Raw genomic sequence first — 27,881 nt, forward strand, 5'->3', positions numbered from 1 at the left:
CTGACAGTAAGGTCCTTTGCTAAAACCTTCCTCCTTTTAGACGGCCTCCAGACCCCCTTTTTTTAGCAACATAGCTTCTCTTCTCACCACCACCTTCCCCCTCCTCCCCACCCCCTGCCCAGGGCAAAAGCCTGGATTTACAAGCTCTCTCAAAGTTAGAAAGAAGGATGCTTTTAAGGCCTTTTAAATATACCAAGTGCTTCTGGTGAAGAAAGGACTTGCTGAATAATTATTTCCCTTCTGTGAGCTGCTTGGAATCCTGGAATTATATTCTAACCCTTGTCCCACCCCAAGCCCTCAACATGAGACATTCAGGACAGCCCCAGAGATGTTCTGTCCAGATCCCTGTCCTCCATCTCTTCTCCCTACCCCAGCAATGACCTCTGAGCACAATTTGGTGCCAATAATGTCTCCTTCCCAGTCTCCCTCGAATGTTCCTAAATCTTCCCTGTCCTAGAAGTCAGTTTTTACCCCATGGTAAGGGGCCCAGGCAATACTCTCCGAAATAAGACGTGGGCCTAACAAAGGAGAGAGAAAAATTATCCCCACTCGTTGATGGCATGATGGTTTACTTGAAAAATCTTAAAGAATCCGCAAAAAAAATTATTGAGATAATAGCTTGAGGAAAGTGGCATCATTCAAAATAAACTCACAAAGGTCAATAGCAGAGGTTCTTAGCTATAGCCCCTATGGCAGTCTGGTGACACCTATGGACTCCTTCTCAGAATAGTGTTTGCTGCCTACATTAGGAACCAAAGAAAGTTTCAGTTAGAGGTTATTGAAAATAAAGATGAAAAAATTTTTTTCTACCCAAATTCATGGACTTCTGAAATGTATCCACAGAATCCTACCATAGCAATAAAAGAATTCAGGAGGAGAAAGGGAAGTCCCATTCAAAACAATATGCATAGAGTATCTTGGAGTCTGTCTACCCAGGCACATTCAAATCCTCAAGCTACAAAATACTCTATAGAGAAATAAAGGCCAGAAAGTGTGCCTAAGTGTGATCTCTTAAGTCTCTGAGCTGGCAAGGTTTGAACGAGCGGTCTTTCCAACAGGGACAGTCATCTCCGTTCCTTCCAACTTTAGATTCTAAACTGATTCAGAAGCCCTTGAAGACCTATCCTGGAATCCTATAGGGGGGATGGTGGTGGAAGGACATACATCTTTTGTGCCTCTGTGTACCTGTCTTTGAGCACATCTCCATCCTTGTTTGCATGTTGGAGAGTTTGTGGGGTGAGATTCAAGGGCTTGAGTCCCCTCCAGCTTGGTTGCTGGAAACTTGACTAGGGACTCAAGGATTCTTCTTGGCCGCCTAGCCTGTGAACTCTCACTATGGGCAGTATGTGTATGTGTGTATGTGTGCATGTTCACATAGGTAGATACATTCAACTCTCTTCTCTGTGTTTCGCCCTACAGATCCTGACAGGAGAAGACTGGAATGTGGTGATGTATCATGGGATCGAATCCCAAGGTGGAGTCAGCAAAGGCATGTTCTCCTCTTTCTATTTTATCATCTTGACGCTGTTTGGAAACTGTATCCTTTTGTGGAGATGGGCCTTTGGTGTTGAAGTCAGAGCACCTGGATTTGAATGGTGTCTATGCCACTTGATATGGTGGGTGACCTGTGGCAGGATGCTTCCCCTTTCTGGGCCTGGGTTTTCTTCCATCTAAAGTGAAGGGGTTAGAATGGATAATCCTTAAGGTTCTTTCCAGCTCTCACTTCTGCAGTGTATGTGTGGGTAGTTAGTGGCCCAGCCTGGGTTTTTTCCACTGTTGTGGGTCTGGGCATCTTTGGAAAGTAGCCTCTGCCTGACTCACTTCCTGATCATCCTAGCTCTAGTCAAGGATAGATTAGGGATCCTCTTTTGGAGACATGGTCAGTGTATGAAGTAGCTTCTGAGGGAGCCATCTGGCTCTGACAGCATGAGTTCCAAAAGCCTTTATTAAAGACCCTCGGGGTCCAGGCTATTAGCCTAATCCATGTTTACTCTGCCATCCCCCAAAACATGGCCAGAACTCCAACTTATGCCTCACATCTCAGGAAATTCAGAGTCCAGGGAAGATTGAGGGTGAGCAGGAGTGCCCTGCTCTCAGGGAGCTCCCAGTCTTTTGGGACAGTAGATTCGAAAGGAAGGGGAAAGAACTAATGCTAAAAGCTATATGTCCGCGAAGATAAATCAGGACAGGGTCAAGTGTTTGGGAGCTCATCTGCATTGCCCAGCATTCAGAGTGGCAATTTTGGGTCAGAATCCTAGCTTGGCAGGTCTGACCTGAGGTAAGTCACTTCCCCTCTCCTGCCCTCCATTTCTTGATTTATAAAATGGGGGCATTGGATTAGATAATCCCTAAGGCCCTTTCTAGCTCAGAAGCCTGATACTATTGGTGGCTGAGGGAGGGGCTGTGGAGGGGCTGCCAGTCAAGAGGGATCAGTGACATCACGGCTTAAATAGGGTGGGCTTCCTAGACCTGCAACTTGAAGGAGTAGACCATGACATGGTAGACATAGTGAAAAGGAAGGCTTAGGATTGGAGATAATATGCATGAAGTAGAGAGGCAAGAGATTTGTCTACCCAGCAAGGAGGGACTGGAGTGGAAAGTTTGAGTGGGTATGGAAACAGAAAAGGTGTGAATGGCCCAGCTTCTCACACTTGTTATTGCAACATTGACGTCTCTGTTACTATCGTTTACACTGAGACATATAGTGTGTGTATATGTGTATATATGTGTGTGTCTATCAGGCCAAGCCCCATGTACAAAGTCATGTAGAGATACCCAGTGTGACGCACTCGTGCACAGTGCAGCCAAAGACAGACCCACATTCACATATATGCATACCTATAGCTACACACAGACTCATACATACTCATATGTGTGCACATGCAGTCAAAGACATATTCACAGGAAATTACACATCTACCTATGGCTTCACATAGACACACAATGCACACAATCTCACACATGTATACATATCATAGAGACCCCCTATAGTCACAAATGGTTACATATAGACCACAGTTGTACCTGGTAATACACATATCTATTTGGACATACCCTTTGTTACACAGGCACATACTGACCTAGCCACCATCTTAAGCACAGCCACATGCACATGCCAGATAGTGGCTCACACTATGGCACTGACCCTCCCCACCCCGCCACAGTCTCAGAACCTCTTCTTGGTTGCCATGGAAATGGGAACTGGGAGGCTTTATAAACGGTAATGTGCTATATAAGTGAGAGTTATTATTTGATAACTGACTTTCCATGGCCATGGGGAAGAGTTGAGTGACCCCTAACTGGCTTATATCCTTTCTGGAAGAAGCAGTCCTGGGAAATGAAACCACTTCTTTGGAGAAACCATTCAGATTTGGTGTAAAGGGATCTGTTGGGGAGTATCTGAGAGAACTCCATTCAGGAAAATGAGGAGTGGATGAGAAGGGCTGGTGTGTGGGGATTCATATCATCACAAAGCATGTTCTTAATGGCAGCACTGCCCCCAGCAGGGGATAGAGAGGGTGGGGACTTTATCTGGATGTTCCTTCCTTAGCTGGAACCTGACCAGACACCCTTCTGAATGTCTTCCTGGCTATTGCTGTGGACAATCTTGCCAATGCTCAGGAATTGACCAAGGTAAGCTGGGAGTAGGCATGAACAGCTTGGTAAGGTGTAGAAGTAGGGGGTAGTTGGTGAGAGTTTCTCAGTCCCTGACCAGGGCATGCGACTGGAAGCAAAAGCCCATCTGACCTATATCAGGTCTCCTTCAGGAGTTAAGGGATAGGCTGGGGCTGTCTATCCTGTGAGTGACTTTGACTATCAAGTAGAAACAGAACTGGAAAAGGAAATTATATATAGGCATGGAGATCATCTCCCTGAATCCCCATTTCCTCAGCTTTCTCTGTGGGATTATGCTGGTTGCAAAAAGTACACAGTGGCTCTAGCCTCTTAGCACACGTGGGTGTGTGTGTGTGTGTGTGTGTGTGTGTGTGTGTGTGTGTGTGTGAATAAAGGGCATGAACCAGTGATCTGGGCTGAGGACCCTATTTCAGCCCAGGGTCAAATTCTGGAACTCTCTCCACCAGTCCTAGCAGTAGGCTAACCACTAAGCAGAAAAGAAAATTCCTCCATCTGTAGGTGGGAACCACTTTCTTTTTTTTCCGTTTTTGTTTTTTTTTTTTTTTTTTGGTCAGAGGGTTGCACTTGAAACAGTTCTCTCCTGAGGCACTGACCATAGGAGGAAAAACTATGAATTGCCTTCTGTGACATTTGCCCAAAGCATGAGCCAGTTTACCCCACTCTAACTCTAGAAGAGTCTTAGAAAGGTAACCTCAAAGTGGGTGCCGTTTTCCTAAAGGCAAGGCATTTCCCCTGCACAGTTCTTCCAGACTGTCTGGGGCTCAAGAGTCATTCTGAGGCCAGGCCACAGGCATTGAGTTAGCCAGCCTCACCGCCCTTGAAGAACCTTGACCCCTGACTCCTCTCTTTCCTGCCCGCCCCCCCCTCCCCAGCCCCCAGAGAAATCTGCATGTGAATCATTTGCTCTGGCCAGATTTACATTACTTCTTTGCTGGATCCACAGCTGAGCTCTTTGGAGAAGTGCTATGGAGGGGAGGTAGGCTTCTGGTTGGAACAGAGCCTCTGAACACCAGTCACTTATTACAGTTGCTTATTCCAATATGTGAACAGGCACCAATATGTGAACACCTCAGGCACCAGCCAGTCTGAGTCTGCCTTGTCCTCTCAGGCAGACACAGTACGGATGACTGCCAAAGGCCTAATTGTTAGGATAGTGCATTCACAAGAGCTCTTTGGAGGAAGCAATGCAACTTGTTGGTCCGAGGCAGAGAGGCAGTGTGATATTGTATGTGGCTTCTTAAGGGGTGTGTGTGTGTGTGTGTGTGTGTGTGTGTGTGTGTGTGTGTGATGGACCCCTTTAACAGTCTGGTGAAGCCTACAGAACCCTTCTCAAATGATGTTTTTAAACAATTGAAGGAAATGCTAAATTTCAGTTAGAAGTCAGTGAAAATATCCAACTTGATGGACCCCTTCAACTCTGTCTACTGTGGACTCTAGATTAAGAAGCTCTGGTATTGTAGATAGAGTTTTGGATTTGACATCTGGGCAACCAATTCATCTTAGGTGCTTAATTGTCATGTGACCCTGGAAAAGTCATTGAATCCCTCTGTCTGAGTTTTCTTACCTGCATAATGGAGATGATGATAGAGCCACCTTACAGGGTCCCTGTGAGGCCTGAATGATATAATATACGTAAGGCACTTTGCAAACAGTAAAGTGCTTTATACATGTGAGTTATTATTATTTATTATTATTTTAGTAATCCACAGACATCACAAAGCTAAGAGTTCTGGGCCATGCATACCCAAGTTGGATAAATACCAGGAAAGCTGATTCTAGGGTGTTTGAAATGGCTTCTGGAAATGGCATGGAGGAATTTATATATTCTAGAAAAACTGGGACCCTTTCCACTAGCCAGGAGCTGAAAAGTTCTCTCCATCCCTGCCCCGCCAGCAACCCTTGTGCCTGCCTCAGTAGTCTGCCTTCATCCACTGGCCAGGTCCCCAGATCCCCAGTGAGTAGATGATTAGGCTGCTGCCAAGACATCTAGAAAGTGACAAATATGGCAAAAAAGAAATTCAAACCACCTAGAAAGCTGGAACTCTAGCCAGAAGGGACAAATATAGTTAGGAGTCTACAAACACAGTGAGAAAGCCGGAAATTTAGCTAGAAAGCTAGGAACATTGTGTTTGGCAAAGTGAATGGACATACAAAGGGAATGAGGGGATCAGAGAATTAAGAGGACTATTTGACACCCCTCCTCTCACCACAGATAGACTCTCCCTGCTCTGAATGGCTCATAGATCCTGACAGCCAGGATCTTAATCTCATAGAGCTGGAGCCAGAGGGGACCTTAGACATCATCTAATCCAATGTGCTCATTTTACAGATGAGGAAACTGAGACCCACAGAGGTTAAGTGACTTGTCCAAAATCGCAGCTGGCAAGTAGCAGAACCAAGATTCGAACTCAGGAGCCATGACTCAAAATCCATCATACTACTTGGAATAGTGCTTCCTGATGGTCAGAATCAATGTGCTGTCCTGCATATTTATGTAGAAGGAAGGATACTCCTCACAAGAAGACTGCAGCTAGTGGCACAGATCAGGAAGATCTAGATTCAAATTCAGCATCAGACATTTATTAGCTGTATGGCTCTGGGCAAGTCACTTAACCTCTATCTGCCTCAGTTTCCTCAACCGTAAAATGAGGATAATAGTAGCACCTACCTCCCAGAGTTGTGAGGATCAAATAAAAAGATATATATATATAAAGTGCCAGGCACACAGTAGGTATTTAATAAATGCTTATTCCTTTCTTCTTTCCTTTTCTTCTCTTTCTCCTGATGCTGTGGCAGAGCCTTTGGGCTGCTGTTGGTCAGAATCAGTGTGTTGTCCCATATGCCCATGTGGGAGGAGGGATAGATAGATGCACTGGGTGATGGGTGGTTGACTCTGGAGTGTTTCCAAATTCCTCAATTCTGGAGACAAAATGAACTGTAATCTACTATAATTTAAGTACTAATTGAGGCTATTTGCAAGATGAAGGGAAGAAAGGTGGTGGGGGCGGGGGGAATGAGGCACTTTGAAAAGCCTGTTCCACAGGTGTCACAAGCCCCCAGGCTAGGAATTTCTCTTTACCGCTCCCCCCAACCCCCAGAGTCCCAGCTGTATTAGTGTGTGGAGCATGCTATAACTTTAGAAATAGTTTTAATTGCTTTCATTAGGTTAATTAAACTGGAACTCTGGACTCATTCCAAATCTCCTAAATTAGATTGTGAGGCAGCACTGACTCAAACGATTATATAAAATTTCCAGTTCTTTTCCCCTTGTCTCACATCACAGACAAATGGACTTCTGGACCGGAGCCTTCTTGATTTAGGCACCGCATTGTTCTCTGTGGTTACCTAGGAAAGAACAGAATCCCTTATAAGCCAAAAAAATCTCTTTAATGAAACCCTGAAATTGTCCCACATTCTCTTCTTTATAGTGCAAACACAGGCTTGGCTTATTAAGAGGATTGTTCACTGATTAACTGGTTGTGCCAGATTCTCTTGCCTTTTTAGTCGGTTTTATTTAAAATTTTTTTATCCTATGGGTTTGATTTTGGAATCTGATTCCAGGCTGTACAAAGAAAAGTCACCTTAGCAGACCCTCCTAAGTTCCCATCTTCGCCACAACTGTCATTCTTTGCTCTTTTAAGTATCCAAACCCAAGCCTTTCAAAGGGACCCGCTTTTAGCATGCTGCGTAACCCTGGGCACATCACAAAACTTCTCTGGATGCCTGTTTCCTCTTCGATGAAATAAAAGAAGGCTGTAACTTTGTAATTTCTGATTTTCCAAACAGGATGAGGAAGAATTAGAGGAAGCAGCCAATCAGAAGCTTGCTTTGCAGAAGGCCAAGGAGGTCGCTGAAGTCAGCCCCCTGTCTGCTGCCAACATCTCCATAGCAGCGTAAGGCTGGTTTTCTGCTTTGGGGGGCGCCCAGAATGGGGGTCTGCTTTGTAGAGCAGGGGCTGGGGTGCAGCTTCTGTGGTTCCCTGACTACTGTGCTCTGGCTTCCTCATGGTCAGGCCTGGAAGGAAGGAGGCAGAGGCTAGGACTCTTTCCTTCTCTTCTCCTCTCCTCCTGAGCCCCTGAAAAGAGTTCACCAGGTGAAGCCTCACCATTACTCTGAGATGGAGCAAGAAGATTTTTTGAAGGGAAGAGGCCTGCCTTTGGCTGATGGGATGAAGATGGGGGAGTGTTGGGAGCCTACCCTGTTATATTATGAAACCATAGGTTGTATGGAAGATCCATTAGGAATATTTGAGCCAGAGTTGGAGGTCTACCATTACAAAATTCTTTAGAAAGAGACACAGAGAAAGATTGAGGAGGTAGATGGTACAGGGGATAGAGTGTTGGGCCTGGAGTTAGGAAGTCTCAAGACACTTTCTAGCAGTGTGAGCCTGGGCAAGTCACTTAACCTCTGCCTACCTCAGTTTCCTCAGCTATAAAACAGGGATAGGAATAGCACCTACTTCCCAGGTTGTTGTAAGGATCAAATGAAACGATGTTTGTAAAGGACATAGTACTGACGCCTGGTACATCGTAGGAGCTTAATATATGCCTGTTTTCCTTCCTAGCTCTACCTTGCCCAGGCAACCAGAAGAAAGATGTTGTTTTGATTCCAGGGAGCTGGGCTTCATTTTAACCGAATCCAAGTAAAATCACCTTTTAAATTCAGATTGTTGTGCTTCTTTCGTTGTTTTCCTTGTAGGGACACATCTCTGATTTAATATTGTAAGTCAGTGGGTAGGGAAATAATATATGAAATTTTACCTCATACATAGCTTTTGAGCAATGACTCTTTTTCTAAATCTAGAGATGCCTGGGGCTACATGCCCTATGGCCTTGAAACAGTTGATGCTTTCCTAGGCTTTGAAGAGAGGTCAGACAAGCTAAAATCAAAGGGTTTAGAAAAAGTTTGATTTGGTGCTGAAGGACCTTTGTTCAAATGTAGTCTCTGCGACTTACCACTTGTGTGTCTGGTTTCCGGGCCTCAGTTTTCCCAGGACAGAAAAATGCAAAAATTCTGTCTTTGGTTGAGGTCTGCCTTTGTGTGAGTCTTTCTTGCCAGGGGTTTGGCATTTTCATCACCATTCGCGTGATTAATGCACCACCAGCCAATAGATCTTCAGTCTGTTGTCAGTTTTCATTTGTCTTGATCTGGTTTGTTTGGTTCTACCCAGGGAGGTCCTGGAGAATGGGACTTAATAGCTTTGAAAACAGTTCACTTCGCTACTTCCCCTACTGCTCATATTTCATTTATTTCTCTGCAGTTTTGTTGGGCAAAATTTTCCCACGTCAACCTCTGGACTGAGAATTCAACTTGGTAGTTGAGTGAGAGCTCGGGTAACAGATCTGTGGAAAGGTAGTGGGTGGCCAGTCATTAATAAGAGTGATCGTACCACATGTAAAGGGTGAGTTCTAGGATTTTCCAAAACCCACAAACATTCCTTCTTTTATAGAAGAGAAATGTCATGGCCTGATTTCCATTTTTTCTAACCTTTTCACCTGGTGAACTCTGTTGGGGAGACACATCTCCCAGCTAACTGTGACACGTTACTGCTGGGGACAAATGGACTGGGGGCAGGGAGGGAGGGAGGGGCAACGATTCTTTGGAAATATGTCTGTTTGAAAGTAACACAAGACAAGTTGACTCTTTAATGTTCTGACTGCTCCGTTTCAGCTCATGGTTTCACTCGGGCTTTGTGGTTTTTTTCTGTTTAGCATTTTCCATGCTTTATTGTTTCTAGAGGTGAGTGAGTTTGTTCAGTTTGTCCCCTGTTCCCTCTGAAGCCCTCTGTTGTGTACAGCAGTGAGCCTGCTCCCACCCTGGACCTGAGCTCCTGTATCAGACGGAGGGGAGGGCAGTTGGGTGGGCTGTCAGGGAGGCATTCATTGGTGCACAGATGTTGAGAGAAGCAGAGACAGGAGGAAAACCCTGCCCCATCCCCCTCCCCACTCCTTGGAAGTATAAATTGGCTTATCCTTTAATTGGAAGGAAATTTGGAAAATCCTAACTTCCTAAGTTTCCTTTGTCCTTGGAGCTTCCTCCTCCCTGCCTTCTTCTCTCTACGTAGGATTGCACCAATGCTGTGTACAAAAGGGTTAATATTTATATATATCAACACCTTTTCTCACCTGCCCCTGGGATACTGAGAGATCACCTGTCCTGGTGATAAACCCCTCAGAAATACTCCTGACCTCAGAGCTTTGGGTTGAATATCATGCCACCTTCTAACCCTTTGACTTTCGTGTTTCCAGAGTAGTCTTTGAGGTGGCACAGTACTAGGGAGGATCTCAGTCAGGGCCCAGGGTAGAAACTCTCAGTCCAGTGAGTGTGCCTAACACACACTGATGGCCTTCCCCCACTTCAGCTTGAGTTTTGTGGTAACTTTTGTTAGTGGTGTCCCTAGACATCTTTAGACAGAATTGCTCTTCAGGGAGCTTCTGAGTGAGGGGAGAGGGACACCAAGATGGGATGAAATTTTGACCTGGGGCCCCCTGAATTGTTTCTTTGTAGGACCACAGTGGGTAAGAAGACCCCCCCCTGTCCCCTAGGTGGGATGGGCCCTCTATGTGAGAGCCTCAGGGGAACATGCTCCATAACTGCCCCATATACAGTGTGATTCTGACCCAAGAAGATCCCCTAGTACTCTTACCCCTGTGGGGCACTGTTTCTCCTCTTTCTCTCTCTGTCCCTTTTGTACATATATTGGGGAGCAGGATTGGGAATATGGACCTGTATCTTCTGACTATCATTAAGGCTTCCTCTGGCCTCACATTTTTGGATTCTGTGACTGTATCTTTTATAAACCATCACTGGGCATGGCTGTCAATCATGAAACTTAAACCAAAGACCCCTGCAGAAAACTTCGTGAATCACCAACAGATCTGAAATGAAAGACTCCTTAGATGAGTGGAGATGTTCTTGGGATCTGGTGGACTCTTTGTTCCTCCCCTTTAGCCTCCAATGCGCCTCTCCTCCCTGAGTGTTACCAGATGTGTGTTTCTGCCTCTGGTTTTGTGTGTGTGTGTGTGTGTGTGTGTGTATGTGTGTATCTGTGTGTACACTTGTGTATATGCCTCTGAGTGTGTGTATCTTTGATTGTCTGTGTGTATTTGTTTGAGGTTAGGGGAAGAGAGAATGTGAATGTGGATTTCCCATTGTTTGCTTTTTTGCCTTTGTTGTGGTGCAGCTATCCAATATAAAGCCACAATGTCCAGTAAGGCAGATGTCTTCCTGTCTGTCTGTCTGTCTGTCCATCTGTTTGTGTGTCTTTGTGTTTCTCTGTCTCTTTCTTTTTCTATTCCTCTTTCTACACAGTCATGGTAAGTAAAGAAATGGAACGATGATGACATGTGGGGGTAGGGAGTGGGGATGCTTCTTAGTGCTGGTTCTGGTCTGCCAGATGTGGTGTAGAATTCCATGAGTGTCATGACAGAGGCCTTGGGAAAGTGATGTCAAATGCAGAGGAGACCAACCCTTCAGAATTTGCCTGTTCAGGGTTCTGAGAAATAGGATGGAAAGATGGTCCCTGTATATCTGAGAATGTAAAGCAATGCAGAGGTCTAGTTTCCCAGGCCTCCAGATTGCAAACCAGAGCTAGGGCAATGTGACTAGGGCATTGTGAGTTTGGCCAGTGATCCAAAGGGCTGTACTTTAATGTATTCCTTTGGGGTAGAGGGAAGGTCACTTGTCAGGAAAAGGAAGGTAAAAAGGCCTCTATATCACTGTTTTGGAGACTCACCCTTGACTATTGACTGACTCTGAGTATTACAGTGACTCCAGACATCCATCCTTCTCCTTGACCAGTGGGATGGTAGTTAGTGTTCCATGACACCATCTGTGCTAGGTCTGTGAGTCCTCTACCCATGTCTTTTCCTGATTTAATGGACAACTGATGGCGTAAAAAGACCATCTTCTTTTGGAATCCTACTATGATTAGTCTCGCTTCCCACTCATGAACTTTTAGCAATTCAAGTTGTCCAGATTTGGACTGTGACTCAGAAAGATTTCAGTATTCCTAGGGCCCACACTGCCCCTTCTCCCTCAGTCTCAGCTCCTTCCTGGTTCTGGTATTCAACCCTAAACAGAACTGCAAGCTGGCCAAGGGACATGGTCCACATGTTTGCTGCTGGTCCTTTTGAGAACATTAGAGAACTGGAAAGTCCAGGGTTTCGTCAGCTTTCTCACAAGATGGAGGCAGTCCCAGCCTCACCAACAAGCTTCCATACTCCTCCCTAGTCCTGACTTTCAGGCAGAGGACCAGCCTCAGCCTATAACAGGTGTCTGAGGGAATTGCCCTAGTCCTAGACCTTGGACACGAGCTGAGACAAGGAATGGAAAGGAGAAGCCCATCCTTGACCTCCCTGGGCGCCATGTACAGTCATCCTCAGGCTGGCCCATCACCTGATTTCCTTATGATTTTGGACTTAGAAGGAATCTGACTTCTTGAGAACATAGGCCTGGGAAAGGAGAAGCTTATGTTCATTTCACTTCCCAGAACAAAGTCATTAAGGTAGCTGAACAAATGGGAAAGGACAGTGATGGGGATGCCTTCTTTAGAGAAGTTGCAGAGGAAAAAGAAACCCATTGGTTCATCTCTGGACAGTTTAGCTGTCTTGTGGATAACAGTGATGTAAATGAAATTTAATATTTAGATTTCACGAAGGTATTTAGGTTTCTGGGAGGCACACCTGTAAAAGACGAGTCAGAACTGCATTTCCGTCGCTCTCTACTATTTATCATTCCCTCCCCACTCTCAAGTAATTTTCTTTTTTCTGGACTGACTTTCCTTATCTGTAACAAAATTTAAAATTGATAATCTCCAAGATCCTTTCCAGCTCAGAAGTTATGTGAGTGTGTGTGTCCAGCCAGAGGCATGCTGGTAAATGTTTAACAACTGGCTGTCCAGGGGTGGGGAGTAGATTGTACCCAACACACTTTTAAGTTTAATCTGCAACTATTCACATTTTCTTCTTCACTTTCTTAAGTCTAGACAATTAGATAAATAATAAATCAAGCCCTGATTTTTGTAACATTTGCTGATTTTAAAGGTTTAAATGTTCACATGAAAATTTAATAATTGCCTGAGATGGTACAGTCTGGCTCTAGCACATCCCTGATTCCAGCATTAAAAAAATGTCAAGTATTCAGGAAACTCCTTGGTTTTAAATTTGCCATGAAAATTTAGGCAGCAAGGTGGCACAGAGTCAGGAGGATGAAGTTCAAATCCTGCGTCAGACACTAGCTATGTGACCTTGGACAAATCACTTAAGGTTTTCCATTCTCAGATTTCTGAGTAAAATGGAAATAATTAGCTCCTTCATCATAGGCTGTTGTGAGGATCCAATGAAATAAGTGTTTTTTCAAACCTTAAAGCACTCTATAAAGGGTAATAATTATTGTTGTCGTTAATTCTGATCTTGTTTTTAATAGATTAGATTTAAATCACCACTGAACAGCCTCTGAGCACCGAAGTTATGCAGGAACCTTCTCAGTTAAGCCCAGATTTGGGGAGAAGGGAAGTTCTCTCACCATGAAGAGAAGTTGCCTGGCTTGGGGTTGAAAGACTTGAAAAACCAGAAGTTTGTTTTTGTTTTTTTTAGTGGACAACCCTGACTTATGTGGGACAAACAGAACAGTGATCTCTAGCTCATGATGCTCTCCTTGACCCACACCAAAAGGCAGCCCCTGGGTGGCAGCTAGGTGGTGCAGTGAGTAGAGCATGGGCCCTGGAGTCAGGAAGAGCTGAGTTCAAATTTGAACTCAGACACTTGACATTTACTAGCTGTGTGACTTGGGGCAAGCCACTTAACCCCAATTGCCTTGCCTTACCCCCTTGCCCCCCCAAAAACGCAGTACCCGGGTGGAAGTGGCTATTGCAGTGGTATTACTCCAATTCTCCCAGTCATAGGTGGGTGTGACAGTCTGAGTAAGGTCTCAGTCCATCTTCTGATTGACTGAGAATGAGAAAGCCCCAGAGCCTCAGACTGCTTCTTATGGAATTAGAGGAATGGGGAAGAGGCCGAGGTTAATGACTTCTCATTCTTTGGTTTCTCAGGGGATATTTTGGGGAAGGGGTGGGAGTCAGCTCTGGTGGCATTTCTTTCCCCTTCCCCTTCCCTGCCCCCACCTTTCCTTCTTTGAGGAGATGGTTTTCTTTTGTAGCTGGTGCATTTTCTGAAAGCCTCCCTGGGCTCCTTCCAAGATGTGGCTGCAGTGGTTCTCCTGACAGGCTGGGCCAGGCCAGGCCAGGCCACAACTGTCCGAGTCTTCCCTGTGTGTTAGAATTTTATCTTATTTTTTCTCACCTTTGGCTCTGTTCTGTTTTTTGCATGTGCAGTTTTGTAAAGCAAAATCGAGGCACTGTATCTCGCAGCTCATCCGCCTCCAGCGTAAATTCACCGTGAGTTGCTCTCTGTTACGATATTCCATAAATGGCTCTCTGATATTTGCACCCATGTGGCTCATTTCCTCGCCTGCTTAGCTCCTATTCCCTCCTAAAAGCCATTCACATCATTGGATCAAACACCTCCTAGGCTTGGATGGGGCGTGTCAGCCATCTTCACCCTCAATGGGAACTTCCTGGTGTTTTGTGTAGGGAATGTTTTGACATTCTAAATGTACTTCAGTACTACTCCCAGCCCTCCCTTCTCTTTCTTTGTCTCTGTCAATCTAGCTGTCTGTCCAGTCTGTCTGTCTGTCTGTCTGCTCTCCTTGTCTCTAACATGCCTGAGTTCACTGTCTTGGTTTCTTTTTGTTTTGGATATTGTGCCATGTCTCTTGTGGTTTTTGTGGTCTTATGTGTTTGAGCTTGGGGGAAGGGAGTCTTGAGTGCAGTTACAGGGCTTGGCAGGTCCTGGCTGGCTCAGCCCTGTGTCAGGCATCCTCTAGCATTGCTTGGTCATGGATCCTGTAAATGAGACTGGGAGACCACCCACCCCACAGGCTTCCACAACCACCCACCTGTGAGGCTAGGGGGAGCTACCAGGCAGGGCCTACAGCAGTCACTTGTTCATTTATTCCCTAAGCAAAAATAGAGAACCTGGAGCCAATTTTCTAGCTGAGTCATCTAAGAGCAGAGCTGGGGGAGAGTCCTGGAGACAGGATCTGAGAGGCAGACTCAGCCTTAGGGCAGCTAGCATCAGAACAAGGCACAGCGATAGATTAGCCAGCCTCGGTGCTCAGCCACCTGATTCAAGAACCTGCTGTTTTCCCTAAACGGTGCCACTCTCATTTGTCTGAATTTAAACTGTTCATTTTGAGAAGCTCTTAAAGCCTGTTTCCTAACTCTTTCATAAAAAGGCTCATCAGGATGGGGTCTATTTTGGTCACAATGTGGCATTTTCCCCAGTCTCCATTCTTGTCTCACTGGGTACATAAAGGAGGGTCTTCCTCAGGCTGGTCCATGAATGGCAGCAAGCTGACCTAGCCTGGCTACTGGAGATGCTGCTGACAAGCTGAGTCAGACCTTATTACCCCCAAATACAGAGTTGGAATCTGAGTCATAGGGAAGATGTGGGTTCCTTATGTTCTTTCTAAATTGTCCTTTTCTTTAAGGAGGGGATATTTCTTTTGTTTCTTTTTTCTTGTATTTTTTTTTTTTTGGTGTCTTATTCCTGTTCTGGCAGAAAAGTCTATCACTCCTGGGACTGATTTCCACGGGCTGGTGAGAACTGAAAGCAGGACACCACCTGAGGCCTTCCAAATGTGCTAGTGTAGGAGATACCCGCCCCCCCCCTCCACACACACTTTCAGGGCACACCTTTGGGCTAACTGGAGTTTTATCATGATTCTCCCTGACACCACCCTAACTGAGAAACTCACTGAATAAGGACTTAGGTCCTCCCACAGGCCTGAATCCTCTCCTCAGAGTGAGGGGGGCTGCTTGCGGAAGCAGTAGTTACTATGGCTGGCACTTAATGAGGACACCTGTGAGAATATATGCCCACTATGAATAACCACTCTAAATAACCAACCTTAAAAGGTGTCCAGGTCCTCTACCAGGTATAATTCATTCTTCAGTTTATATTACTGTCAATATTATATATTGGGCAAATCAGCCTTCTTGCAAGTACATAAGGGTAGGACCACTACTCACTCTTCTGTGGGTTGATTGGAAGTGGCAGTGGGGAAATTCCTTTAGTGTTACAGTCCCATAGATCACCTCCGATGCACTTCAACAATGAAGGTAGCCTCAAACACCTTACTAAGTGTTGGGAAGGAGCCATGGGTCCAGCTTCAACACTCTCTGGAGATCTTTCCTGTTCATTGGTCAGAAAAGGTTGTAAATAGTAATTATCTGAATTAGGTGGGTGGGTGGGGGAATGTATTTCAGTCAGAGAACTGGATTTGGAATAAGAGAGACCTGAGTTCAGGTCTTTTCTCTGACACATAACTAACTTCATGACTAGAGGCAAGCCAATGTTCTCTTAGGATTATAAATTATAGGTCTGTTTCATTGGAGGGGATTTCCACTTTGATAGTTCTCTACACACATGAAATCACAGGTCTGGGGAGAAAAGGGACAGTAAGGCAGCATCCTGTATTGGATGGAGGGCTGACTTTGGAGTTAGAAGGACTGAGGGGAAGGTGTTCCTCTAAATCGTACTAGCTATGTGATCATGGTGGGCAATCTATCTAAATTCTCAGTGCCCCCCACACAACAAAGATTCTAAATTGCAGGTGAGTTGCCAATGTATATCATGAAGGGAGTTCCCCCACATGCATCTAGACATCCCCCTCCCACTGCCTTCCCCCAGGAAGCCCAGGAAGCAAATAACTTGAAAGCACCACAGATAGACTCACATCTTTTAAGCATCTTGTTTATTTAAGTCCGAGCTTGGGGTGAAGCTGGTGGGCATCTTTCTAAGGCTTTGTTTGGTGACAAGTCCACAGGGTGTGTGTATGCAGTTTCTTTCACCCTCAGTAAGGCCCCTCAGTAAAAGCCATTGGTAAGACAGTAGGTCTCACTTCACCGGGGCATTTAGGTACAAAAAGAAGAAAAGAAAGAAGACCCCAGAGGATGCCCACCTACCCCTCACCTCACCTATGTATATACAGATATACCTTAGCCCAAGGATTTGTACCTAAGGATCCCACTCTGTAGTGTGAGATACCTGTGAATAAGGTCCCTGAAGTGATCAACTGAATTTCCATGTTGAGAAGGCAGGAGGATGGGTATGAAAAGGAAGAAAATTGTTTCACCATTTTCTTTCACTTTTTTCTAACTGTTGTAGGTCCTGATTCTAATAGTGCTTCTTGGAAACTTTCTTGGGGGGAGGGGGATGAGGGTGAGGGATTCACAGGAGAGATGGGCAGGAGGGCCTAGGTTCTGGGCCTGTAGAGCTACAGCTGTAAGCTGGGCTGCATGGGAGAAGAGACTAGTCAGACCAGATTTTCTGACAGAAGCAGAGACAGACAGTTGTGGCTCAGGCTAATAAGGCCACTTGTGGGATTTTCATGAGCACCCCTGACCTTAAGCAGAGATTAGTGGAGATGATCCAAACCCAGCAGCTTTGCTTATCCTAGCCCTCAGGGGAAATGTCTGGGCCCACCTAGCATGTCTCACCCCTCTTTATCCATGAACACGAATGCGTTGCTCACTCAGGTACCTTCCTGTATTAATGCCGCCATCTACCCTATCTCATCCATTCCCCATCCTTGTCCATAATCCAGGCCTTGGAAGCTGAGACATTGCCATCTGTGCTAGGTCAGTTGAGAGAGAAGGTGAAAAATGACCCAAAGGTCTTACTTGACAGAGAGTTTTATGAGCAAGTTCAAGCAAATGACTCAGGAGAAACTTTACACCTGGATATGGGTTGGTCAATGCAGTAGTTAGGACACTGGCTTAATGAGTTTCTGAGATCAGTCTTGGATTGACCACAATCAGAGTGGTACAATGGAAGGAAAAACAGATCTGCAGTCTGAGGATTTGGGTACAAATCCTTCAACTAAGGGCAGGCAAGTCACTCAATCTTTTTGGGTTTCCTGGAAGGGGCGGGCCTTGGACTAGACCACCTCTAGATCTCTGCTCCAGTGAATCTGGGTTAATGAGATTGCACATCTTCCATTTAACTATAAAGTATGGTGATTTTATTCCCAGACGTAGCTGGAAATCCATGCCCATAGGCCTGCTATTGGTCCCCAAAGTGACAGGACCAGATGAGAGGATAGAGATGTGAAGTGCTTGGTAATAAGAAGCCACTTTATATACAGTTCAGTTGTTATGATACAGTTGTGTGCATGCCTTGACACTAATGCTGATGGGGTGATGATGAGGTGACCAGAGTCACACGAACTGGGGGTGGGGTGGGTGTAGGATTCTCTTTAGCAAAGGCACAATCAGGCAAAATCTCTACCAGGGAAATGATGACAGAGGAAGTCAAGGGTATCTAGCCCCAGCTCCTCAGGGCTCTTAGCATCTTAAAATGGAGCTTATTCACAGGGACACAGGCTTGGGGTAGTCTCCTAGTGCTGTGACATTGACAAAAGTGTCCAGACCAAGGCACACTGAGTTAAGTACCAGGGCTCTCGAAAGATCCGTAGAAAGTGTTGGTGGCTGTGGGGGTGGGGTGAGGGGAGTGTAAGAGGGCTTAGAGATATGTTTCCAAGTGTCAGGACAGAAGGGAATAGCAGAAGTATCTCAGTTTCTCTTACTGTGGAGAAAAGAAGGAATAACCCTTATTTATTTGGATAGTTACTAAGTGCTCATCCCAGCGATTGGGTCTGCACAGGAGGGGAGATGGTCCTTCTGAGACCAGAGACCCTTGGGGAGGGAGGTCACCCTTGTTCCTCTGAGGTGCCTCATTGAAGGGGGTGGGGGGGTGGGGAAGGGGATGGCATGGAATCCTTGATCGCCGAGCCTTTGGAGAAAATCTGGGCAGCACTTCCTCTACCAATGATGCCCTAATTTCTCCTATGATTGTTTGCTTCCCCCCCATTTCTCTTCATGAAATAATCTCTTCATTTCTCCTGGCTCCTTCACAAACTAACCCATCTCCAGCTTGCAACTGAAATCAGTGGCTCAAGGCTGGGGGGTGTATGTGCGCGCACATGTGTGTGTGTGTGTGTGTGTGTATGTAGACATGCATGAGTGTGTGTGCATATACATGTGGGTTACAATCCAGCCTTGCAGGCTGTGTAAACCCTGATATGGTTCCCATAGTTACAGGGCAGTCTGAGGAAATTGCCATCTTTCTGTCCTGGTGACAGAGAATTCACTTGTGGGCTCCCAGACATCCCCTGGATCTAACCAGTTTTTCCTTAGTAAAGCCTTGTCCCAGTTTCTGGGGGTGAGTGGGAGCAGAAATGTTTCCAGTACAGTCTAATTAATATTCATGGCAATTTCTTCCCCTTCCTTGCATTCTCCATCCCAAAGTAACCCAATGATTCTGACTCTGGTGTGTGTGTGTGGGGGGGGGGGGGCGGGGATGGTATAATCAAAAGAGGGTGGAAAGGAAGAAAACAAAGAAGTGATAGAGAGACAAAGCTATTTAAACAGGAAGAAATGGGGATGAGGTTAATGGTGCTTACCTCAGTCCCTGCTTAGTTCCTGATTTATTGGGCCAGCTGTCTGAGAAAGTGTGGTTTCCTGAGGACCTTCCTCATCCTTTTAGGACTGATAAGGCTACAGCCTGGGATATTTTCCAGAACTCCCATAATACCTTTCCATATGCCTGACCTCTTTGAGTGTTTCTTTTGCTCCAGGACACAGCTGTGAACTTGTCGGACCACATTCAGGGTCTCTCCTTCCACTAGTTCAGTCACCTCTCCATCCAAACTCTCCATCCTCAGTTATAAACAAGTATTACCCCACTCCCCTGCCATCTTCTTCTCCTTAGTACTCCCCATTTTCCCCTAAGACATTGGCAAGGATGAGGGACCTAGGAATGATGTCCTGGGGATCTATCAGCACTCTGAGAGGGTAACAGCATTCCTGGGAGCATTTTGAGCCTAACTAGGACATCAGCTTTGTCTCTTTCCCCAAAAGTTTTCATGAGGAGATCTACCAACTCAAGGAGAGACTCAGGTAACAGAATTCAGAGCCGTGAATGAGGATCCAAGAGCATCAAGCCTCTCCTTCCCTCTATGTATGTGACCATCTGGTCCAATTCCCCAGTTGGACTACCTAAGGTCAACATTTGTGTGTGGTGACCTTGAGGCAGGTGAGAGGGAAGGAAGTTCCTCTATAGGGTGTTTCCTACCCAGCAGGCTGCAGTGAGGAATGAGGGCTATAGATTGGGGTTACGGGGGGGGAGAGAATGGTGTGAGTGGAGGAGTGAAGGTAGAGTGCAAAGTTATGGGAGTCAGAGCTCAGAAAGACCCAAAGATGCATCCTGGCATCGTGGTTAGGGCACTGGATTTGGAGTCAGGAAGACCTGTGTTCAAATCCTGCCTCAGACACTTACTAAGCAAGTCATCTAACCCCTCTAAACATCAGTTTTTCATTTGTAAAAGGAGGAGGTTGGATTCACTGGACTTTAATGTGCCTTTCAGTTCTGAATCTATTATCTTGCACTGACACTCCATGAAGTACCATTCATTCCCTTCCTTCTCTTCCCGCCTTCCCCAGGGCCTGTTATCACCATAGACAATTTAGGAGCTTCCTTCACCCATAATTCTACCTCCACTAGCCATCTCTCTCCATCTCTGTGTGCACACCTTGGCTTTCCCTTATGTGATTTCCCCTCCAAAATAAAAATTTTAGACCTTTTAAGATAAAACAAGTTTAAAAAGAAAAGAAGAAAGGAAAAGGGGGAGTGGGTGGGCATGTAAAGACAGAAAGATATTCACCCCCTTGTCTTCCTTTCTTTCTGCAGCAAGCAGCAGAACTCAGCCAAGGCCAGGTCTGTGTGGGAGCAGCGCACAAGTCAGATCCGCCTACACAATTTCCAGGCCAGCTGTGAAGCCCTGTACAGTGAGATGGACCCTGAGGAGCGCCTCCGTTATACCACCACCCGCCACATCCGTCCTGACATGAAGACTCACCTGGATCGACCCCTGGTGGTGGAACCCCGCAGAGAAGAGGGGGTCCGGGCCCCAGGGGGCAAAGCAGGGGCTGGGGAGGGGCCCGAGGTCACAGAGCCAACCAAGGTGTCCCCCAGCACGGCTGCTGAGGGCCCTGAGATGCCCCGCAAGCATCATCGGCACAGGGAGAAGGAGAAGGAGAAAGAAAAAGAAAAGGCAGGGGCTGGAGAGCAGGAGAAGGCAGAAGGGGCCAGGGAGGAAAATGGGGAGTCGGGCGTCGCCAATAAAGAAGAAAGACACCGGCAGCGCCGGAGCAGAAGCAAAGAGACTGGGGGTAATAAAGAGGGGAAATGCGAACGCTCCCGGGTCCAGGAGGGCGGCCGGAGGCACCACCGCCGCGGTTCTGTGGAGGATGTCACTGCTGAGAAGGAGCACCGAAGGCACCGTGCCCACCGGCACTCGGCAGAGCCACCGGGCAAAGAGGGCAATGGCACCGTTAGTGGGGCCAAGCCTGAGCGTCGGGCACGGCATCGGGGTGGCTCCCGCTCAGGGACCCGGGAAGGAGAGCCTGGACCCAAGGGAGAGAACGGAGACGAGCCTCCCCGGAGGCACAAGACCAGGCACAAAGCCCTATCCATGTATGACTCGGTGGAAAAGGAACCAGGGGAGAAAGAAGTGGAGCCTGTGGAGAAAGAGCTGCGGAATCATCAGCCCAAGTGAGTGGGCGACCAACAGCCCAAGGCCCTACACAGTCTGGGGGTGGGCCGCTGCGGAGGGGCTGGGGCGGGGCGGGAGGGCACCGGCCCTGGGGCAAAGCATGCTGGACTAGACAAGCTGAAAGATGCTGATTGGTGTATGATTTTCCAGCATGCTTCGTTTCTTTCTTAGGTGTTTGCTGGGCACCTGCTGTGTGCATGGGTCCATGATGCTCCTCTTTTCCATGGCTAATGCTTAGAAATTTCAATTTCCCTGGGACCAGTGAGGATAGAGAGAGAGTGGTCCACTGGGCATCCACTGGCATCACAGGGGAAGTGGTAATGATAATACTATGTGCCAGGCACTGTGCTAAGCGCTTTACAGTTATCTCATTTGATCCTCACGATAATCCTGGGAGGAAGGTGGTATTATTATTCCCCATTTTACAGATGAGGACACCGAGGCAAAGAGAGATCCAGTGACTTGCCCAATACCACACAGCTAGTACTTGTCTGAGGTTGAATTTGAACTCAGGTCTTCCTGACTCCAGACACTGCGCCACCTAGTTGCTCCCAGGGAGCAGCTGAGGAAGGTGTGGCCAGAGAAGGGCAGACCCCAGTGCATGCTTTGGCTGGTGGGAAAGGACTTGATGAAAAAAAGAATGTAGCTGGACCAAGGTGGAGGAGAGACAGAAGTCCATGAACCTGAGTGAGCGAGCACATTGTCTTCAAGGGAGAAGTCAGTACGTAGAGATGGGAGGTAGAAGAAGGCAAGAGTTGGCAATTGATGAATACACATATATACATATACATATATCTATATGTTTATCTATCAATCTGCTAGAATCTCAAAGTTGGATGGAACCTCACAAATCATTTTAGTCAACCTTCCATTCTTCCCGGCATATTCTACCTCAGTCCTGACAAATAGTTATCTAACCTCTGTTGAAATACCTCTAGCTCTGGGGGTAGGAGGTTTCATTCCTTTGGAAGAAAGTTACTTCCATTCTTTGAATGGCTCTGATTGCTAGGCAAATCTTCCTTAGATTGAGCAGAATTCTGTCTCCTGTTAACATTTTTACTTTGTCTCCAGGTCTGTTCTCTTGGGGGGGACACAGAATAACTCCAGTCCCTCCTGAGGAACCTGGTGTTGGAGTCCTTCAGTGGGCCCTCATGAGACTTGATTGAGAACCCATGCACCCTCCTAGCTGATATCCTCTAAATGTGTTCCAGCTCATTAGTGGCCTTCTTAAAATCTGGGGTTCAGAACTGAGAGAGATCCTTCAGACATGGTAGATAGGTCAGACCAGGACCCAGCATAATGGTATTGTCACCATCATTCTGGACCCTCTGCTTCTATTCCTGCAGCCTAAGGCCATGTTAGATTTCTTGGCTCTTGATAAAACTAGGTAGAAACAAATCAGGAGGGTTGAGTAGCTCTAATTTTTCTCAGTCTGACTTCAGACATTCTTTGAGTCCATTAGCATTAAGCCATCTGCCCCAAGCATTGGATCTCTTCTACCTTGTTCTTTTTCTTGCTTCAGTTCATTCCTATAAAAGGCCTATTTGTTGTCCTTAGCATTTTTTTTTTTTTTTTGCAAGCCCAATAGATTTCCAGTCTTGCTGGGGAGAGACCTTTGGAGAATAGTAGAATTTTAGAGCTAGAAGGGACTTCAGGAGTCATCAAATCCAACTCCATTATTTAACAGAAGAGGAAACTGAGACCCAGAGAGAGGAAGTAACTTGCCCAAGGTCACATAGACAGTAAGTGGCAGACCTAGACCTGGAATTCCTAGTCCATGGCTCTCTCCATTTAGATGAAACATTTAGGTAACTCAAAAGTTTGTTTTTTGGTACAACCCAACTTCCCTGTCACTGTTACTTTGGACAAGTCATTCCCTTCCCACCAGCCTTAGTTTCCTCATTTGTAAATGAGGGGGTTGAACTCTGTGACCTCTAATGTCCCTTTCCAGCTCTAATATTCTGTGGTTCTTTGGCTCTAGGTAGATTTCTACAATCAATGGCTCAATCAATAAACATTTTTGTACGTGCCTGCTGTGTGCCAGGCACTGTGCTAAGCGCTAGGGATACAAAAAGGGGCAAAAGACAGTCCCTACCCTCAAGGATCTTATATTCTGATGCGTATGGGATAAGAGGAAGGTGATTATGGCCCAGGATAAGTCAGGAAGGCTTCTTGGAGGTCAATTTTTCAGCTGGACCCTGAGGAAAATTTAGGTCTTGCTGAGCTGAGATCTGCCTCCTTTCTTCTTGTACTGACTAATATCCATAGAAATTGGACCATTTATGGGATTTTCTGTCAAGCATTACCTAATGGTTCTTCAGCTCCAGACAGTTTCCTGCTGGTTCACCATCACACATTCTTCACTATCCTTGCACTGAACATCTACACTATTAACCCCTGTCAGCTAAAGAGAGCATAACAAGGAGATGTTCTTCCCTATGGTCAAAGGATTGCAGATTTAGAGGCTGAAGGAATCTTAGAAGGTTTTCACAGGTGAAGACACTGAGGTACAGAGAATGTAAATACAAGGTCATACAGGTAGTATGAAGAGACAGGTAGCAAATGAGTGGGACTGGATTTTAACCCAGGTTCCCTGGCTCCAAAACCAGTCCTCCAAATGTGTCACATTGACTCTCCTGCCCCATTGCAAGTGTAGAGAGGAAGGATACCCCTGATACATATCAGATGTCTTAGAGTCATAGGTATTAGAAGTCATCATGTCATTTTGGCTGACAAATATTTACTGAGTGTCTAGTGTGTGAAGAGTTGGAACTGTGGGGCAGTTCTATGTCAAGTCTGCTTATTCTGTCTCATAGGTGGTCAATGGCCATCAAGGATCTGACATCTATTCTTGGGTTACAGGGAGAATCAATGTGAGGCAGAGGCCAGTGGTGGGATGGTGGCCATCCCCATTCATACACTGCCCAGTACCTGTCTGCAGAAGGTGAGCGAGCAGCCAGAGGATGCAGATAACCAGAAGAATGTGCACCGCATGACCCAACCATCCCTGGAGACCCTCACCATACGCATCCCAGTAACCCTGACTGCCCCTGGAGAGACCACAGTTGTTCCAAGTGAGTGGTTCCCTGACCTTAACTCCACTCTATTTCCTCCCCGTGGGCTCCAGGTCATTGGTAAAAATACCAGCCAGAGGGTTGGCATGCCCTGGGGAGCTGCCTGCTAGAGTTCTTTGGACCCAGTTTTGGCAGTCTTGGGAATAGACCTGGACACAAGGAGTTTTATCTGGTTGATGGGGTTATAATATGACAGGATTATCACTCTTCTCTTTCTGGAAGTCTTCTGGCTTTCACTCTCTCTGCTCCTCTGCTACAAACTGATGCTCAGATAATCTCTCCTCCCAGTCCTCACTCTTTAGTGTGAGTTAATGTGTCTCACTGAGTCACTGTGTGCCCTCCCCATCCGTGTGTGTGGGGGGAGGGGAGCATTTTAAGCTTCCTTTCATCTTGTGAAGCTCTTAAGGTCTTATTCCCTCTTAAAGGATATTCAGGTATCTGCCAGCAAAGACCAGGTGGGATAGAGGGGCAGCCCTCCTTGTCATCCCTGAAATCATATGTATCAGCCTTCTGTGAATTCTGGGATCCTTGATACCCCTGTTCACACCAGCCTCGCATTCTGGGTATCTCAGAGCTCTTCACCCCACATGGCAGGGATGGAATCCAGGCCACATGGAGGAAACAACTTCCTTGTTAGTGAGAAAGAAGCTGGCCAGGACTGTTTGAAAGCTCCCCCTCACCAAGGGCTATGATCCAAGGAATAGATTAGTGAAAAAATTAGTTAACAAACATTTATTTAGCATTTACTATGAACTAGGTACTGTATTAAGCTCTGGGCAGACAAAGAAAGGTAAAAGCCATAGTCCCTTTCCTCGAGGAACTCACATTCTAATGAGGATGACAACCTCCAAGCAAGCATGTTCCTAGGAGATAGATCCAGTGTAAATGGGATGCAGTCTCACAGAGAAGGAACTGACAATTGGTGGGGAGGAGAGCAGGGAAATGTGGGAAGGGCTTCTTGCAGAAGATTCCTGAGTCAGCAGTCTCTTTTTTTTTCCCTACCTGAGATCAACATGCAGGCTTGCCTTGCTTTCAGAAAACCTAATATATGAACATCTAAACTTGGAAAACAGATAAACTGAGGGGGAGCTTTTGCATTTCAAGGGAGGGAGTTCTTCTCCTTTTCTTTCACACATTAAAATAGAATTCACCTTACAAAAATTAGATTTCTTCCCCTATAACTTCTCAAGAATATACACAATGTAAAAGTGCAGTTCCTGTGTAGTGACTGTGCTACTCAGGAAGCTCTGGTAACCTGATCAGGGTCGAGGGAAGGAAGGAGAAATGAGTTTGGCTCTGCCCTCACTATGCCCTCACACCTTAACTCAGCTCTTTTTTATTCATTCAATTTGATAACCATTTATTAAACACTTGACAGCGTATACTTGGTACCAAACCAAAAAGGGGACAAAGAACCCTTGTCCTCAAAGACCATATCAACCTTTCCCCCCCAAAAAATCTCAAACAAACCAAAAAAACCAGAAACCAAGGGGAAATTTTTAATATGAAAAATCAACAGGTGTATGTGAAACATGGACACAGATACATAGCAATGTGGCTTCTTACAGAGGTAGGAGATTAAATATTTCATTAAGGGAATGATGGGGTAGAGAATGTGGAAAGGGATGTGATATGAAACAAATCTACACCAATTAGGAGGCCATGAAAATAGTCCAGGCAAGAGATGAGGAAAGCCTGAAATAGGAGGGTGACTGTATGGGTGGTCCAGGGACATATATCCCTTTCTATTCACTTCAATTCAAGAAACATTTTTCAAGTAACTGCCATATTGGAGGTACTATGCTTTGCCCCAAAGCTTCAAGGACTAGAAGAAACGAAGTCAACCCTCAAACAATCCTGGGGGAAGCAGTCTGTAAATGGATAAATCAATGCAAGGGAAAAAAATTACCAAGTACTGGACTGAAACTCTTAACCTGGGCTCCATGAACATATTTTTAAAAAACACTTTGATAACTATTTTAATATAAATTATTTCCTTTGCAATCTTCTATATATTATTTTATATATTTAAAAACACTATTATGGAAAGGAGTCTGTAGGTTTCACCGGACTGTCATAGCAGTCCATGATACCAGAAAGGTTAAGAATCTTTGGTATAGGGGGATCCAATAAGACCTCCTATGAGAGGGAGCACCTGATCTAAGTGAAGGAAGCTAAGGATTTGTGATGTATAAAAAGTGTGAGAGACATAATTTCTGGGTAATTAATCATGCTAGTGACTTTTAAGGGTGAGTGGCACCCTTAAATACCAAAGATCCCTCATAGAACCTACTCAATGTGTATATGGCCTTGGAAGAGTGGGGGTTCCTGAGGGTCACTCTGATAGGTTAAAAGTTAATGAGAAGAATGAATATGATAATGAGAGATGGTCCTGAGGGTCTGAGGGACGGAGAGAGGTGACTCTGATGACTCTTACTCCCAGATCACCGCCAGCCTCTGGCAGTCTAGACAAAGGATCTACCCTTCACCCAAGCCTAAGTAGAACACAATGGACTTCTCCACTTGGGTGGAGTCTGAAGATGATTGAGGAGAAAGTTAATCCAATCTCATTATCTCAGAGTCCTTTAGATGCTGACTTTACCCTGTAGGAAATAAGTAGATAGGAAAGGAAAAAAAATCCTGGATCTTTCCAATAATTGGTTATTTAATCATTTATCTCAGATTCTAAGTGGTTGCTGTGATGAGGGAGTATATCTCAGGCACAGGGGACAAGCAGGTATAAAGGCATCTAGCTAGGAGTTAGAATATTGTGGGTTAATGTATATTAAGTAGACCAGTTTGGTAAGTATGTAAGATGCATGAAATAGAGTGGTGTGAAATGTCTGAAAAGGTAGGCTGCAACCAGAGTGTTGAACACTAAATACTGTGATGAAAAGTTCTGTTTTATCCTAGAGATCATAGGGAGCCACTAAAGATTCCTGAATAGAGGAAGGCATGGTCAGACCTATGCTTTAAGAAGATTATTTTGGTAGCTGTGTGGAGGATGGATTGAAGATGGGAGAGACATAAGAGCAGGGAGATCAGAGGCTATTGCAATGAAAAAGAAACAAGTGCTGTGAAAGTAGAATAGACAAGACTTGGCAACTGATTAAATGTGGGGAGTGAGAGAGAGAAAAGAGTGGAAGATTGATGCTGAGTTTGGCATCCTAGAAGGATGGTGGTGCCCTCAACAGAAACTGGAAAATTCAGAGGAGTGGGCTTAGGAGGGAAGATAATGACTGTTTTGGATTTGTTGAATTTGTATCTTCACAAAAGCAGACTCAGTTTAGGGAATTTTATTTTTTGAAGGCCACCAGAGGGTCACCTTCCCACAGACCCAGTTACGAAGTAAGGCTTCCCATTTGCTCTTTTGGCATCTTCCTTCTCGTCCTTCTTGCCATCTTACTCCTGTACCTTTTTGAGCTTCCTAGTCCCACCTGCCTAGATCTCCTGGGTCTAGATAATCAATGAAGAGGGGAATCCTGGTTTGAGATC

General features: G+C 45.7%; 1 protein-coding gene across 3 annotated transcripts in view; it reads left to right on the forward strand.

Annotated features, from left to right (window-relative positions):
- The window catches only part of CACNA1B (calcium voltage-gated channel subunit alpha1 B), a 254,918-nt gene that overhangs the window by 120,515 nt on the left and 106,522 nt on the right, over positions 1-27,881 (forward strand). For all 3 annotated transcript variants that reach the window (XM_072633213.1, XM_072633211.1, XM_072633212.1), the window contains 5 exons: positions 1,420-1,537; positions 3,566-3,633; positions 7,423-7,529; positions 20,448-21,311; positions 24,175-24,386. In XM_072633213.1, the coding sequence (XP_072489314.1) occupies positions 1,420-1,537; positions 3,566-3,633; positions 7,423-7,529; positions 20,448-21,311; positions 24,175-24,386 (1,369 nt within the window). The remainder of the gene's footprint in view (positions 1-1,419; positions 1,538-3,565; positions 3,634-7,422; positions 7,530-20,447; positions 21,312-24,174; positions 24,387-27,881) is intronic.

Source organism: Notamacropus eugenii, chromosome 1, assembly GCF_028372415.1.
Source record: "Notamacropus eugenii isolate mMacEug1 chromosome 1, mMacEug1.pri_v2, whole genome shotgun sequence".
Classification (NCBI taxonomy): domain Eukaryota; kingdom Metazoa; phylum Chordata; class Mammalia; order Diprotodontia; family Macropodidae; genus Notamacropus; species Notamacropus eugenii.